This window comes from Bombus pascuorum, chromosome 13 (genome assembly GCF_905332965.1).
Source record: "Bombus pascuorum chromosome 13, iyBomPasc1.1, whole genome shotgun sequence".
Classification (NCBI taxonomy): Eukaryota; Metazoa; Arthropoda; class Insecta; order Hymenoptera; family Apidae; genus Bombus; species Bombus pascuorum.
In genome coordinates, this window is record NC_083500.1 from 7,959,334 (window position 1) to 7,977,164 (window position 17,831).

Below are 17,831 nucleotides of genomic sequence, written 5' to 3' on the forward strand. Positions count from 1 at the left end.
TTCTTTTTTAAAATCTCCACCACATCATTCTTAAAAATATCTCCTGTTTCAAGCCGTAAATTATTCATGTTTCAAAACCGTAAAGACGGTTTCACTTACACGATTCTCTTCTCAAAATCTCCATGTGTAAACACTAAAAATATATCCTGTTTCTTCTTTTCCTAACATCATTCATGTTTCATGATCAACATCTTTACATCTTATTTGAAACTTCGCTAAATTTTCCCCAAAATCACTCGTATGTCAAGATCGAAAAGATTATACCACCTTTTTCTCAAAATCTTCATCTCTAAAGATATATCTCGTTCAAAACCTCAGTCATTTCTAATATTATTCGCATCCTAAAAATAAAAAAAAATGATTTCGATTGCATCATTCTCTAGAATTATTCATATTCTGAAAACCGAAGAAAACTACACCATCTACGCCATCCTTTTCTTAAAATCTCCGCCTCGCAAAACAATAACAATTCAAACAATCCAAACTACTCTACTAGCCTCTTCTCAAAATCTCCAGTTTTCAAAATTCCTCATACTCAAAATCTTATGTATCCTTTTGTAAATCAAATAAACAATCGAATCTGCGCCGTTCTTCGTCCAAAAACTACTATCTACCCCCTCCTCTCCCCAAAACCGTGCCTAAACAAAAGCCATTAACAACTGGCAAAATGGAAAAAACGTTTGCAGCTCATTCGGCCTGACATTGAACCCATTAGCGTGAAAGTATCCGAGGTCAGCTCGTCGGTGCGTCTACCCCCGCGTCGGTAAAGGAAACAACAAAATTTGGCGTGCGCGGGGGTGTATAGGGTTGGTTTGCATGCGCGGCCGCGCGCTCACGGCCATAATAATAATTTTTACAAGCCCGCGTGTAATCAAGGCTGCGTGTTACACATGTTCCGTTGGTGGCTGCCCCTACTCGCACCGCGTACGTCCCCCGTCTTTGTCGTTGTAGGGGTGGTCGTGGCACGTGGTAGGGGCGGTTGATCGCGGGAAGGGGGCGCGTACGGTCGACGGAGGGGAGAGAGTTCCAGTTCCAGTGGGGCGGTCGTGCTCGTTAGAGCGAAACTACCCTCTACGGGATAGAGACGAGGCGGCTAACCCCTCTTTGGGGGCGAGAGAGGCGACGAACGAGGGAGGGGGCGGCGTAGTATTCACGCGGCACGGTTGCTGTTGGTGCTGTGCTGTTGTTGCTCCTTCTGCTCGTGCCCCGGTACCGTTCTTCGTGTATTGTTGTCCAATCGAGCGTACCGACGAACCGGTTTCGAAGCACGCGCGCCGCTTTCCACGCATGGTACGCCGTAACTTTTTCCTTTTTCCGATCGTGCTACGCACTACGCCGCCTCGTGACACGTGCCGTTGTTGTTGTTGTTGTTCGACCAATGTGCGTATTTCGATTACGAACAGCTTGGTGAGAAGGTAGAAGAAGATGTAGATTATGGTGGATGTGTTTTAAGGAACCAGTGTCTTCTGATCGCTATAGGATTCTGTAGGTTGAATTTGTTGATTGAATGGGGTGAGTCGTGTATTAGGATGCTGGTACATGTATGTCAATTTTAGCGAAACATGCGTTGCTATTTGGATTTTTAATTGTTATTCAGAAATACTCTGTTTAATAAGTGGAAGAGTTATTAATAATTAATTGATTAAGTGTTGCTACCAGTAGGTTCCTTCTAACGCAATGATCTTAAGAATGCTTGGCTTCTGAACAGTAGTATTATTGGTAAAATGTGCTGTTGTTACGATGAATATTACGTTTTGCGAGATATTTTTCCAAGACACTCTTTGGAAATTGTCCTGGGGAGCGGATATTGTATATTCAAAATTTCTTTGTACGAATGTTGTTAATCGTTCTTTCCTGTCGATCCACTGGTTTAAGGAACGAGCGTCTTCTGATCACTATAGGATTGTAGATAGGATTCTTTGTTATGGCATGAACCACGTAATACGACATAAATAAATTTTAATTTTTATAAAAGGTAGCTCGTGATTCGAATTTTTAATTGCTACATAGAAACACTGTTCAATAACCATCGTGGAAGAATTACTTTATCTTAAGAAGTTCTTTGATGTTTCATCAAACTAGTGATTCATGGAACGAGTGTCTTTTAGATACTGTAGAAATCTGTAGCGGTCCAGAAATGAAATACAATTGATAGAGTAAAAATAGGTATGCTTTAATTTTAATGAAAAGTCTCTTACTATTTACTTGAACTCTGATTTTTACAAAGATATTTATCACATTTATAAATCAGATTAAAAATGTTCTTAAATATATAATTTTTCAAAATAGAATAACAAGTAAATTAATGGAAATATGTAAGAATTTGCGGTAGGAAAAATGGGAAAGTTACCGCGTGTAGAATCTTGACTGCAAGGGGAATAGGGCGTCGGTGGTCGGACGCGGCGATCACGCGAATGGGCTCGATCTTTTTGTCGCGTTTCACCCGCTCGTTTTCCATGTGTCGTTCGACCGTGTGCTCGTTTTACGAGCATCGATTTCCGCGTAACACGGTTTTTCGATGAATCCCGCCGCGTTGCGTGATCACGTTCGCTTCCTTTAACGACACGTGCTCCGGATTGCGTTTCCATTAGTCTCGTTATCATACTCTCGATTCCTACCGTTCTGTCTCAATATTTCCAACTATCCATACACTGTAAAACTATCTTTCCTTTTGACGAAACAGTAACTTCGATCAAAGTTAACGTTCGAGATCGAAATAGTTTCAAAATATTTTTTCTAATGCAAATTTCTGGATATTACTTGTAAAAGAAAGCCGCCTTTCGGATATTGCTACTTTTGAGATTTGAAGTATATATACCTCGTTAATAGTACACGGAGCACGTGCTTCATTCGAACCCTAGAAACTATCATTAATCGATAATGGAGCTATTAATTATTGTCATTATTGTCACATGGTCTGCTGCGCTAATCTAGCGATCTGAATTGACTGACAGATCTCTACATTTGTCTCGAAAGCTATAGCAGACGTCTAAAACTCTTTCTAATATTCTCTTTTTCGTGTATTATTATACATTATAGAATTTCATGGAAATTCTTCAGTTACTTTAGTTATTGTTAGATTATACATGACTGGCACTTTTGGAGTTTGTGCGTTTTGATAAAAAGATATAGGAAAAGAAACAAAATAGTTAGTATGACAAACAGACACTATTACTTAAAAAAAAAAACATCATCAACATTATCTAAAAAAAAAAAAAAAAAAAAAAAAAGAAAGAGGAAAATGAAGTAGCCGTATTTCAGTAACTTGAATACTGGACTACTATATCACAATACTTAATCGTTGTAACACGTAACAAAATATTAGTCAGATGGCATCTAAATTCTCGAGAAATTTTAATTCTTCTAAAATAAGTCACCTCTAACACCCCGGAAATATATAATGGTTACTTGACATCCAAGTTAAGAAAAAAATTCAGTTCTCCCAAATTTTAATAAACCTTCGACATATCAGTGTACTAACAATTCGATATTCTCCTCTCATATCTTCCAATCATCAAATTACACATATACATTATTGAAAATTGAACACCATAGGAGAATTATTGTATTTAAAATAAACAAACGAAATAAACAAGTTCCATAAAAACGCCAAGAAGAATAAAAACAGTAGACAGATCTTGATCTTACTTTCACCGCGGATGAATTTCAATTTTCCTAAAATAAAATACCAAACGCTCCTTGCTGCTTCGGTACGCTAACAATTCGATATTCTTCTTTGGTATCTTTCACCATTCGTTCCACATTATACACCACTGGAATTAATGCCATAGACAAATTGTTTTGTTCAAAATAATCGAATCACGACCCGTGAAAACAGTAACGAGGGGAAAATCGACGATGGTAAAAAGAAGTCGAGCAGGAATATTCCGTGGTTGGCCGGTCGCGCGCTGATCGAAGCGTGACGAGCGGTAATTGAATGTAGGTATGGCATTTGCATTGACAAGCTCCAACAGAGATAATTCGAATCTCGTCGAACGCAACGGTCCACACGGGCGTTAGGTCGTTTGTCAATACGACGACGGCCGTCCGGTTTCCACGTTTCCACCGTATCGCTGTTTGTCACCGTCTCGTCGACGATCGTTCGCCGCTGAATACCGCTACTTCTCTGCCAGTTCGCGCGATTCATTCCGCGAATCTCGTTGCTGTTATTCAAATAAGCGACAGACTGTTGGACTACCATGGCGCCAGGCTGCAACGTTCCGTCGTTTTCGCTCTGATTCCGTCAGCCTAATGCGCTTCGATGCTCCACGGTGGTTATATTCGTTCTCCTCCCATTTCACGGTTTCAGATCAATGATATTATATTTCGATACGTAGATATTCTATAAAACATACACCTCGCTATAGAAATTCAGAGATATGAAAATTCGGAATGTAAGAAAGTTCGTTCTCTGTTTTAAGGGTATTATTTTTATTACAGTAGACATTCTGAGAAATAAAATGTTTTAATTTAGAAATATTGAATACTGGGATTTGAAAAACAGAAGATGTAAGACAATTGATAGCTAGCTTACCTTATAGCAAGATTCTGTAATTATTTATTACTCATCCAGCAGCTTCGGTTCTTAGTTTAAGCGCAGGAAGTAGGATTCCGCTTGATTTCCTAATTTGGAAAATAAAAATTTTAGTACCAAAGCTCTTCTGAAGAGTATGAACTTGCAAAGCAAGAAAATTTTTAATTTAAAAAATACGAGAATTGAAATTGAACACTGAGATTTGAGAAGCAAAGGCTCTAAGATATTTGAACGATATTTGAACGATATTTGAAAGATATTTGAAAGAGGCTCTAGATCTTAACATTCAGTGAGATTTCATGAGCAAACGTGTAATTCCAATTTTTTTCTTCTTCGCAAAATGTAGAATATCTGTTTATTTTCGAGGAGATAGACGATTGTTCGAGCAAATGAGGAAGATTGATGGGTAGCGGGGGATCGATTGATACGATGTGGGGGAAGAAGCATCGAAGATCGAGGAGGGAAGTATCGATCTTTCGAGCGGAGATCCGCGCGCGTCAATCGTACGTGTTTGCCTGGCGGCAAGTCCGCGACCGGCTGGCTATCGTCAGGATATATTCGCACAGGAAATGGGTAGTTCCATTGTTTGCACGTTCGTACAAACAGTGCAGCTGCGAGGATGCGCCGACCCAGCGGTTCTCTCTGTTTGATTTTCGAAAGTGAAGCTTCATTGTAGCGTATGTCGGTGCAGTGTATACCGTCGTGTCTGCTGTTTTCGATCGACCAAGCTAAAGAATCGAGAGAACACTTCCAAGGAAACGTCTGTGACGTGTCAACATTTCGATGACGTGCCGATTTTCCACGAAGCTTCTGATTATAACGAGCCAAGAAAGAACCTATCATCTGTGATTTTGCGAGAAATTCTAAATCAAAAATTTTCAGATATCTTGTGTTCTATACTCATCTTCCAATTTTTTAATTTTTATAATTAAAAATTTTAAAATTCAATTTATTATACAGTGGCTACAAAAAGTATTTGCAGGTTATCTTATTTTTCAACGGAGCATTGTTTTTATCAGGTTTTATAGTTCATCTTCACAGTATTGAATTTTTATAGTCCTATACTACTAAATGATACATAATTTAATTTACTTGAACTCAATTAATCTACCAGTCACTGTATAATTTTCGATTAGGTACTGAAATTACTCAATTCTATATTTATATCCTCTATTCTTCAAGTTTCGATATCTATATCATATTTTTCAATTGTCATCAAGTGGGATTTTCTTACGTTGTAAATTCTTATTCCCCCGAGTTTCCATAATGAAACTTTTGTTTTCTAAATTAGTGGATCAAGAAGAATCTTTTATTCGCGTCGATGCTGCATGATCACAGTTTATCGCAGTAATCGTTATGATTGTTTGGAGTACAGCAAGGACTTCAATCCTCAATTTCGTATTTTACGAAAATTGTTAGATCACTTTCCTCTTTGCGGTTGATTATTGGATTTTATCCTACGGCTAGTTACCACGAAGAGTACATATATTCAGTTCTATATAATTTACGAAAAGCGTCAGAAAATTTTATTTACTTTTCGGCTTTGTAACTAACTGTTTAATTCATCTTACTACCGATAAACAGTAATTTTTACGTTTTACGAATAGCGTTAGAAAATTGACGATTGACGATTTAACTCGTCATCCTACTATCGACATACGATATCTATTTTTCTAGTAAAACAATCCTGGACACCTCCTAACGTCTGAAATAAAGAGCGATGAGAGCGCGAGTGCACCGAACGTCAGAAATCCGAGTTAGCAGCGTCGAAAACCGCGAAACCGGGAAACCACTGGGCTTTGGGTTTCGAGTTGCCGTTGAAAAACACCAACGATCCCGCTAATCCGGCTGGAGAGTCCAGTTACGCGGGTGTTCTCGATATTAAATCGCGGGGCCCTCAACCTCATATCGGCGGGTAAACGAGAGACGAGGGAGAAACAACGGCGGGGAGGGAGAGGGTGGAAACTCTCTGGCAAACACCCGAGAACAATGATGATGACGCTCGGTCCGTCTCCTCATTAACTTTCGACTAATTAAACGCAACGACGCTCGTTACGAGGCGAGACGACGGTCGGCGCGAATTTTGGCGCACGCCACGACGCGAAAGAAAAAAGTCGCCGACCGATTCACCCGGTGAATCGATCGATCGATCGAAGTCGTCCCCGCTTCGGTTTCGCTCCGCTCCGCCCCGCGAGCCGTCGGTCCGTCGGTCCGTCAGACGCACGCGAGCCACACCGCAAAAGGGTCGAAACGAAAGGGGTGGGAAAGAGAGGGCCGTGAGTATGAGAAAGAGAAGGATAGAGGTTAGAGAGAGGGTTAGGGGTCCGGTGGGAGATAAAGCGATAAAGAGCAACGGAGGAGAAAGAGAAAGAGGGCCAAGCCAGCCAGAGAATGTGAGACGAAAAGAGCCAGTGGAAGAGAAAGAGAGGATACGCTTGTGCGACGAACGGAGACGAACGCTCGCGGAAGGAGTGGGGTTGCTCACGGGGTGTGAGAGGAACCAGGAAAGGGGAAAGGGATGCTGCGTGTGTTGGCATGGACCAGTGCGTCAACGGCTGTTGCCTCACACGAACCGCCGAAATTATAGTTAGTGGCCCCGACGGGTATTTTCAGAGACGACTGTGACTACCAAAACACGCCAGCCTTCTCGGATTCTCCGCCAGCTACCTCGGAATCCCTCGTGTCACTGCAACGTTCCAAGATATTCTTCGAACATTCGGAAACTTTGCGGATTTTCAGACGCTCTGAAGATGAAAATTGTTTAGAGTTGAAGTGTGCTGAATTATATCGGTTTCTTTGGTGGGATTTTGGTGTACATCGTTTGGTGGATAGAGAGTTTGCAGGTTGACAATAACACATCGTGAACTTGTATCTCGTTTATACTGGACCGATGACAGTAGAGAAGATTGTGGTGGATGGAAGCTTTGCTGTGGAAATCGAAGGTTCCATGAGAGTGAGGTTTTGTTGCGGTGAAGATTGTGATAGTCCGTCGGTTGCTGCGGTGAACACGGCCAGACAGTGAGTGCGATTCTTTCAATGGAACTTATATTACTTGGTGATTAGGTCCATGAATATGCTCAAGAATTTAATCAAGAATCTCTTCTCGCTTCTTCGAAACATCTTTCGAATTCTCCACGAAGGAAGATTCTTCTTCCTCGATGCTCGGATGCGTCATGGATTTGAGAAGAAACGTCAAAAATCGTTTTAGCAATATAACAAGTTTCGCAATTAGTGCGAATGATATTACCGTGATACTTTCAAGAGTCGATGGAAATATTTTCCCCGGAAGTGGAAACACGAGAGTAGCCCAGCAAGAGATTTGAATGCGAAGTTAAGCGAGAATCTTATCCGTCGCAGTGTCGTTCTTTCAGGAGGGTCGTAAGATTCTTCTCCCCTCTATCTTCATTAGCATCGTGCTTTCATAATCTCTAATCATCATCTTCGAATCAAAGGACTCTTTGAAGAAGTCTTCGAAGAACGTTTCTTTCAAAGATCTACATCAACAAAGTACATTGGTCTGATTATTTATACACGGAATTCCTCAGCCTTCAAACTCTTATCAAACAATTGCATACCTCTAATCTACTTGTCATCATATCAAACATTGGGATTCTTCGACAACAGTTCCTCTTAAAAATCTACCTTGACAATGACAATTATTCTAATCTACATCCGTAGACTACTAAAAACAGAAGACTCCGTCTCAAACTTTCGTCAAACAGTTCCATACTTTATTTATCTAATCACCACCCTTTCAAACACCGAGAATCTTTGACGAAAGTCTCTCGAGAATTCACATTAACAACTCTAACCGATTGCTTCAATTATTCGTAGACTCGGTCTGAAGACTTTTGTCTCAAACGTTTGTCAAACAACTTCGTGTCTGTAGTCCGACCGACAGATTTTGCATACGAGTTTCTCTAAAAAATCCGCATTAATAAAGCGAATTAAGCTAATTACCTACGATGTGCGAAGCGAAGACTCGTTGCTTTCGTGTGTTCAGCTAAGGAGTGGAAATCTGCGAATAATCAGGCGCCGATCGCTCGTTATCGTGTCCGATGGCCTGGTGATCCGCGACATGTTCCGATGACAAGTGGCTGATTAGGAGCGGCGCCGGAGTGTCTGAACGATTACCGAATCCTGCTCGGTATCTGACGGCGCTATCCTGGCCTGCCACTGACAGAACAACGTGGTAACGTGCCACGTGCACTTTGACACGCGGTTGTTACGTGCGTAGGGGTTGGATATCCATGTGGCGTGTGGGGGTTGCCTACCGGCGGGCGTTCTTTTTCCCCTATTTTTTCCGTCCCCACCACCAGCCCGCTCCAACCCCTCCTGGAACCACCTGGATCCGGTGTGTCAGCCCCGGTGACGTGCGCAAAAATTACTGAATGAACGGTGACGTCACCGGCCGACCCGCGTGAAAAGTGTGCGAGTCGTTCCTGTCCGTGTCAACCACTCGTTTCGTCTCTTTTTCTCGTACGTGGCACGCTCGCCACCCTCTCTTCCCTCTCTTCCCTCTCTTCGTTCGCCGTCTGTTATTCACCATTTTTCCGTACCAGCTTCTCGTTTCGCGTTTTATCAGCGGCGACGCGATCGGTTCAGGGTGTATCGCGTCGGTTCCAAGCTCGATCGAGCCGATTGAAGGGCTCCAGGCGAGATAAAGACCCTTGCTAGCCGTCGTTAAATGGATTAGAAGCGGAAGGGTTGGTCGCACCGGCGACGGCACTCTACCCTCTGCCTCGAGACTCTCCTGGGACCAACCCTTTCTCCCACAGTTTTTGATCACGCTAACTGGCCTCGATCTTGCCCTTTTCGAAGCGATGCTATTTCCCGAGTCTCTGCCATTTGACTTTGACCATGGTAAAATGTAGGAATTTTGGTTTCAATGTTGGCGGATGCAGATAAAATGATTGGGGAGGTTTGAGAATGTTTTATTCTTGAACGGTGTAGAGATAGAGATTTGAACGAGTTGCCAAGTATAGTATTATAAGTTTCATATCTTAAATATAATACTACAACCGATCTTAAATGTTATCACACGTAACGCAATTTTTAATACAGTAGAATTTCGTTTATATAAACTCTATTTAACTATATCAAAATTTAGGCCTACTTAATTACAATCATAGATAACGGGGAGAACTTCACTAAAGTATAAGAAGTTGAAAATATGTGTCTTCCGTGTTTGGCATTAGAAATGCAGGAAATCTGGAGGATGAAGAGATGATTATTTTCTAAGCAGCTTCTTTTCTGTATTTTTTGTTACATTTCTAAATCGTTTGTTTTGAATTCATTTTATTACATGGACCAACGCTTAGAATTTTTTTTAACATCTCCTTCTCTGTATATCCTAGTCTAGAATTTTATAGAAATCCTCTTTGATCTTTTATCAGTATATCACGGAGTAAAAATATTTGTCAGTTGGTATTTAAATTAATTAATGTCCTTTCAATATTCTTTTCGTGTTATTCTTCGTAGAGATTATCAAAATACGTAAATTGTTGCGTTCAAAATTATAGAATCTATGAAAGTAGTAACCTGCAAAATTCACATCATACACAAATTATTCTGTCTAAAATAATCGAGTCCGTGAAGATAATAACTACGGGACAATTGTCTTTTTTCCCTAAGAATCTCCATTATCTACCTTTAACCTGAATTTTTTTGGTTACAGGTGAAACCAGGAGATTGAAATTTGTCTTAGATGCTTCTGGTGATTGCATTAGTCAACGCGTGAGTCTTCGTTACCGCAAGATAAAATTCCCTGTAAATAGTGTTTCTTGAAGAGTGGGCCGTTGGAAACAAAACTTAACAAGTTTCAAAGATCCAAAAAATCAAGGAATCTCAAGATCAAAAGAAATCAATTTGGAAGATCCTCGACTCACACCATTAGAAATTAACTTAAAAGTTTTGATCTGCAAGAACTTTTTAAAAACTACCAAAATCTCCCATAATCTTCCACAAACTCTTCAACGTCATTATCGAAGCAAAATTTCCGAAAGAAGTACGGAAGTGCTAGAAGAAAGGATAACACGAGTACATATACAAAGAATTCTTCAAGATTGCCAAATGTTATTCTGATCTCGCCGTTAAAGTAAAATCTTCGAGAGAAGAGGGTGTACCAAAGTAATCGAAGAAAGAATCGTCGAGCGTCGGGCAGCGCCATGTCAGGTCGCGAAGCCTGACCCAGGAAGAGACGTACCGGGTGAGGATTCTCGTAAGAGCCGAGAAGTTCCAGCAGTGAACCGAATGGAAGGATGTATCATCCGGCGTTCTGACTGCCTATGGATATATTCGGCCGTTGCAACGGCGGCGGTGGCGGAAGCACGGTATCCGGAAGCGGCGCTGGCTCGGTGAGGGGGTCCAGCAACGAGTCCAGCTGTGGAACAGCGAGTGCTCCCAGCGAGAGCGGCGGAACCAGCGACAGGATGCAGTTGACAGGAGCCTCGGCTCCTGGCGCTGCCGCCTCGCCGGAGTCGGGTGTTTCTCCTTTGACCGATGCTTACACCAAGATGACCAGCGACATCCTGGCCGAGAGAACCCTCGGTGACTTTGTCAGCGAGCACCCTGGAGAACTCGTTCGGACAGGTATACGCGAGAAACGATCGGTATACTGTGGATTTTTACGCCTTTATGGGAATCTTTATCACACACCATGTCTTCATTTACGTGCATTTTTATCGAACTAATTTTTTCTGCACTAGAATCTTTTACTATATATCAAACGTGTTGAATGATTTTGTTTTGAAAAGTGAATCCTACATTGTGTCTTATTTTGTTTACTCTAGTTTTAGGATATAAAACAGGCTCTCTTTTGTATAAAAATTGAGTTTAGTAGAAATGTAGGTGGATAGAGAGACAAGTTATTGATTAGGAAAATGTGTAAATATAGGTGGAGTCTGCATACTGGGTCGAAATTGTTAGTTGGAGTTTTCTGTTAAGTGATCAACTTGTCTATGATTCGGATCGTTAACGATCCAGATAAATGTTCTGTCACACAGATAATAGAACCTAAGTAGGTTTTGTATCTTTAAATTTCCCGTAAATGCATAAACATCCGCAGTATTCTGTTAGAATTCGCCCGTATCTGTGCTCTTAATAATAGATTGTAACATGTAATATGTTTGATGCTTAACGATTCGTATCACTTAATCCTAAAAAGGATACAAAATACGCGTTTACGTAAATGTTAGAAAGATTCAAATTATATGTGAAAGACAGAGTTTCAAGCTTTCAAAGAAAAAGAGACAGAGGGGCAAGATTCAAAGAGTTAACAAATTTTATTTATCACAGTCTACATGTATAACTACATATAAAGTTAGTTTTCAAATAGACAGATAATAGAGAAGCTTTTCAATCGAAAAATATCTTCGTACATGTCGTTTAACCATAATTAGGGAATTAATTAATATAGATATACGAGAGGCGATAGATGTCTGAGAATGTTATGTCCCTGGTTTAGTTGCGAGGTCAGGTATATTTAATTCCATTACAGGGTCCCCCCACTTGGTCTGCAGCGTATTACCAGCTCACTGGAGGTCCAACAAGACCCTTCCAGTAGCCTTCAAGGTGGTGGCTCTAGGCGAGGTCGGCGATGGCACTTTGGTCACTGTTCGTGCTGGTAACGACGAGAACTGCTGTGCTGAGCTGAGAAACTCGACCGCTCTGATGAAGAACCAGGTGGCCAAGTTCAATGATCTTAGGTTCGTCGGGAGAAGCGGCAGAGGTGAGTCTTGGAACCAACTAATTTTTAAAACTCTGTCCCTTTGACAAAACGTCAAATGCAAACGACCTTTTTCCTCCTCATAAAATTTGAATATAGGAGATCCCGTTAAAAATGAAAATACCAGGCTACAAGTCACGTTATCTTCCTTTTTCAAAATATATTTCCATAGTTGTTCACGGCAACGCTATGCGATAGCCAAAGCGTTCTCAAGAAAAAATAGCAAAAGCAATCGATAAATATTAACAGTCTTTGCAAAATGAAACACCAAGAACTATAAGTCCTGACGATTGTCCGTGGAAAATTTGAAAATACGAATTCATCCACGAGAACTTGATGCACCAATCAAACAACATCTTCGAGAAAAAGGTATAAAATACTCCTGCAAACTCTATGTAGCCTCCCTCTAAAATTCAAATTCAAAGTATACTTCCCTTCTCACGAGAATATTCTGCAGCAGTCAAACAGACTTCGCAAGAAGAGCCACGTAACTCGTGAAATTAGTTCGCAACGAATCCGCCCCTTTCTTCTTCATTCACTAAACTACGGAGTTGTTGATCTTCGCGTTGACACGCTGCGTTACGGGAAGAAAACTGTGGAGGAGGGGTTTGGCGGGAAGGAAGCTCAAAGAATTCGGCCACGTAGTAAGGGTAGGTCGCGGACGCCTTCGCGACGACCCTCGTTTTTCCTCGAGGAAAAGAGTCCTCTCGTAAGCGGCCGCGACGACCTCGAAAATTGGACGTTTCGCAGGGGTTGCCGAGTCGTTGATTGGTGTGCCAACCGAACTCGAGGAGACGACGACGTCGTCTTGGGGTGGGTAATGGGTTTTATTTGTCCGCACCACCGCCGAGCAACCTCCTCTTTACTTTCCTTCGTCGAAGTCTCGCCCCCTGAGAACAGGCTCGTTTCGCGCGGAAACGATGAGAAGGGGCTTGAAAAGAGCCGACGCCCCTGGAAACAGGGACGGCCGATATTAATTGAGGTTTCACTTGGATTTTAATTAACGTTATTAGGGTTGTTTCGTGCCTGCCGATTAGGTAATTCCTTTGACCTACTTCGAACATCTCTGCGAAAATCTTTCGTGTTTTGCTTTTTGGTTGTGCGGTATATTGGATATTGAGGCAGATTCTTTCTATCGAAAGATTTTATTCTTTTCAATTAGCACACGTGTTACACGGATTACATGGAGGTTTGAGGTTGCAAAATATCCTTTTATTATTTATATTTTATATATTGAGGATATTTATAAATATTAAGCTAAGATTATATTCCGAACTACTTGTTCTTAATGTGTCCTTGTTTTACTTTATTAGAAATGTTCTTTCATAGAAAAAAGGAGTGTGTCATGGAGAATTTTGCTAATATATTTTTAAATAGAAGTGTTTTCCGAGGAATCACTGCGGTTATATTAAGATATATTGAAATAATTGAATATTAAGTTATAATTATATTCCGACATATTGTTAACGTGTCTTCTTTACCTTATTAAAAACGTTTCCTTCATATAAATGCTGAGAGTCACAGGTTGTTTGATTACTATAGAAACAGATGACGTCTTCTCATATGCAGACATTTTTCTCACGGATGAATGATAGAGTTAATTACTATGATTCTTTTCCAACGTCTCAAGTGTCAATGACTAATATATTCTTATTGTCAGTCGCAGTTAAGATAGTTTATTTTGTATTGAAATCGCAAGACGAATGGTAGAATAGATTTAAAGGCTGAATTAGGGTTGAAAATAGGGGGAGGGAGGACGTTCGAAACCATGAAATACCCGAATTTTCTATCCGACAACGAGGGGGTTGAATCCACCCTCGAGCTCACAGAAGCGCGCCAGTCATTTGTCTGGGATTAGCTCTCAATTGTTTTCGTCGAGCGCGGAATTAACATAAGCTAGGATGAAGAATGTAAGAGAAGTGTCTCTCGTCAGGATTCCTGCGACTCCCTGGCTCCTTGAATATTCCCTGGGAGAACCGATGCGCGCCAAACTCTCCAGCGAATCCCTAATGATCCTACCGTTTGTCGAACTCGAAAACATTCCTCTGTATGCATGTGACGGAAAGGTTAGCTTTCATTCTGTTTCCGGAAGGTTCGAAAACTATTTTGCAATGGAAACGTCAACAGAATTCTTTCCTTTAACAATCATGAATATTCCTTTGTATGCCTGTAATAGAAATTTTAGGTTTCGTTCTCTTTCTAGAAGAATTGGAAATTATTATGGAGTGGAAACGCCGAAGATAAATTTCTTGGAAGAAATCGTCCAAAAAATTACGACACGTATTCTATGGTGTTTAAAATTAAGTAAATTTGTACAAGATCTGACGAGACTCCGTCGCTAGATACATAGGTTTATTCGCGAGTGGAAAGTTGAAGGGTATCCGTCTGCTCGTAGGGCTGAAACTATAAGCACCCAAATGATCTATCTCGTTACAGAGCTTAGGGTTGAAGGGGGTGGAAACGATCCAGACCTTGCCGCGATAGAGCTGGCATTGCAGACGAACGTGCGGGAACAGGGCTATAGCTTATCATCGATATTACAAGATTCTGGCGCGACGTGTTCTGGTTTCTTCGAATCTAGACTATTTTAAGAAAATGGAAAATTAGAAAGAGGATGGTAGAGCTGTCATCTATCTGTAATACGTATGAAATTTAGCTCGTATTACAAACAGTTTTATTGATATCACTTTTTGGTACGCTTTTAATCATCATCTTATACGAATAGAGAATTCTGATTGCTAATAATTTTCTTAATAATCTGCATTAATTATTCCGTGTATGTGAGACTGTCAGGTATTGTAGTACCTATGAATCATTACGTGTAACGAACACTTGATACTCAATAAACTTTGCTGTTAGTGCTCGCTCACGTGTCTCAGTTTCACTAAAAGAATAGCATCTGTTAAAAGTTTTAAATGATACAATTCCAATAATTATATGCAATTACATAATATTTCGCAAAAGTTCGCACACAATGTTCGCATATTTATATATTTCGTAATTTCGTCGGATTTGAAGCAAAACGATAATTTTGAAGGAAAGGTGGACCGGTTTTCGCTGACGGCAGTTCATCCTGACCATAATCAATTCGTTATCAGCGTACAATAGCACATTTGCGATTCGTTTGGGAAAATTGAAATTAATTAGTTAGCTCGACAACGGCCCCGCAACAATCTACACCGTTCTGCTAGCCGTGTACACGCATGGTTCACATTTTCCCTGAGAATCGTATGTTAACGAACATTATCAGGAAATCGATCTCTACGCACTTCTGCCTATCCTTTTTTTTCACTTACATTCATCCACACTTGGCACTAGTTCAGTTTAACTCTTTAATGTTTATCACATTCGATTCTTTACTTGTTTAGAGTAGTTTCTTCCATTCCATCGCACTAGCAATTCATACATAAATTTCAGAAAAATTGCAGTTTTAATATTTAAAATTTCAATCTTGAAGCTTGCTCAGAATGATTAAAATTGTTGTATATTATGAGACACCGTTAGCTCCTGATATAACAACGAGAGATTGAGAAAATATCATGTATGTCTAGCAAGAGAATTCGTTTAAATTGAAACTGTTAATTTCTCTATTGCAGTTAACTAGATTCCTAGAAACGAGTATCTAGCAATAAATATAGTAGCGAATAAAAGAAAGTTCAAAATTGATACTTTAGGAATCGTGAAGAAACCGCGAACACTGTTGCGATTTGATTTCTGATAAGAACGACGCTTTTCGGCCAATGATTGGCATAACAGACTTGGTGGCGATTGGAATCGTTTGCGCTCTCGAAGGGATTGGTCGAGAAATTGTTTGAAAGGACGATCGTCTCGTTTATAAAGTCCGGTCACTACATTTATCCTTTAATTACTGCCTCTGCTCGCCAGTGAGGTTTCATTGGCTAACCTAGGCAGGTGTTACCTTACAGATGTCATCACGTTTAATGGAATTACAGAACAATTAAGTAAAATGTTTAACATGTTGGTGACTAAATGTCACGTATACCTCATCCCTTTCTTTACAGATATACTACAAATTTAATAATAATAATATTTGTACTAAATATTTTTTATCGTACTACCAACTTTTATCATACATTACACTCATTTATTTTGAAGTATATATTACATTTTCTCGTTGCGCGTATTAAATATAAACTGATTTTGTAAAACCGTGTCTTTCTATGCTTCTTATTTTATAAACTCTCTTTCACCCACCTCTGTGTGTTAGGTCATTAATTGAATTATACATTACCGAAACCAGAGACAAAGTCTCCGGAAAATTAGAATTTGAGTTGAGCTCGAAAGCGATATTCGTTGATTGAACATGAGATCGCAAATGACAGGGGATATCTTCGGAATCAGACAAGGGATGTTTCGATAAAACGCTCGTTAAAGAGGGGACAAAGTTGCGTTAAAAAAAAGTGGTGCCACGCAGAACACGGTGGTTGCACACGCAGAGGTTCACCGCAATTCCACGTGCACCCTCTTTCACTCTTTCTCTCGCCCTCATCGTTTCTCACCCCGAGTGGATCGCTGATCGCGTGGCTTTTTCTATCCCACCCTTCCTGACGCTTCTACACGATTCTAAAAGTGAATCACTGTTATCCGCCATACGAGTTCACACAACTCCTATCACGCTATCGCATCTAATTCCTTTATAAATAGCAAACATTCCTCCAAAGAGAAGAGAGAGACGACAAAGAAATAGAGAAGAATTATGGTTCGAATTACATTCAATGTCTCGTCGTGATTATTTCATACTTATCGTTAGTAAGTTACATTCAAAGGATATCCATAATTTAGTCATATTATTGTAAATCTTTCCAATCAATAACGCGATTATCCCCTTGTTACATGTATTTCTATTAAATTAAATTTTGATACAAAATAATTCGATTTTATATTATTCTGCAATTGCTTCCCTATTGTTTCATACAACTGCGATTTTAGGGAAGATTGCAAAGGATTCACAGAGGAGTTAGGATAATGTCTTAAATTTTTAATAAAACAAATGGAATACGAAACTTACGTACAGTGTCTGTCTGGGAAAATGGTGGAGTTTCTATGAATGGATTTCACGATATTCACCAATGATTTCATTGATTATTAACAATATTATCGAATTTTGACAAGTTACAAATTAGAGATTAGAGATAACATAGTTCTTTCCTATGAACTTATGATTTTACGATAGACTGGACAATCACCAATTCGAAACTCGTAAAATTAAACTAGAAAAGAATAAAACTTTACAAACTCTGACTCGTAATTTATGAAGATAGATTCGTGACTTGTAAAATTTCACCGATAATATTAATTCGTAGTCATAACTTCAAAATGCCAGTAACAACTAGATAGAATACATACAGTAGATAGAACTCACGTAACAACTTACAAAGATATAGACTTATTATTTTTCAAACAGACTACTACGTACTCTAAGTCATAAAATTTTCGTTCTGCGAATTCGAGGAAATGCTTTGCAACTAGTTGAAACTTCTTTCTTTAGACGATTGTAAGATTATTACTCCTGGTGAAAGGAGGAAAGAAAGGGAGAAAGTATCGGGGGAA

The 17,831-nt window shown here is 40.0% G+C and overlaps 1 protein-coding gene and 1 long non-coding RNA gene across 9 annotated transcripts in view; both read left to right on the top strand.

The window, feature by feature from the left end:
* LOC132913274 (uncharacterized) overlaps positions 1 to 17,831 on the top strand; it is a 343,670-nt gene that overhangs the window by 103,788 nt on the left and 222,051 nt on the right. The window lies entirely within an intron of this gene.
* Positions 1,082 to 17,831, top strand: part of LOC132913268 (protein lozenge-like) — a 33,394-nt gene continuing 16,644 nt past the window's right edge. For 2 of the 8 annotated variants that reach the window (XM_060971469.1, XM_060971474.1), the window contains exons 1-3: positions 1,083 to 1,512; positions 10,212 to 11,125; positions 12,033 to 12,263. In XM_060971469.1, the coding sequence (XP_060827452.1) occupies positions 10,822 to 11,125; positions 12,033 to 12,263 (535 nt within the window). In that variant the 5' untranslated portion in view covers positions 1,083 to 1,512; positions 10,212 to 10,821. Of the gene's footprint in view, positions 1,513 to 6,213; positions 7,553 to 10,211; positions 11,126 to 12,032; positions 12,264 to 17,831 lie in introns of those variants that run through there. The other 6 variants (XM_060971477.1, XM_060971471.1, XM_060971473.1 and 3 more) reach the window with 6 other exon arrangements.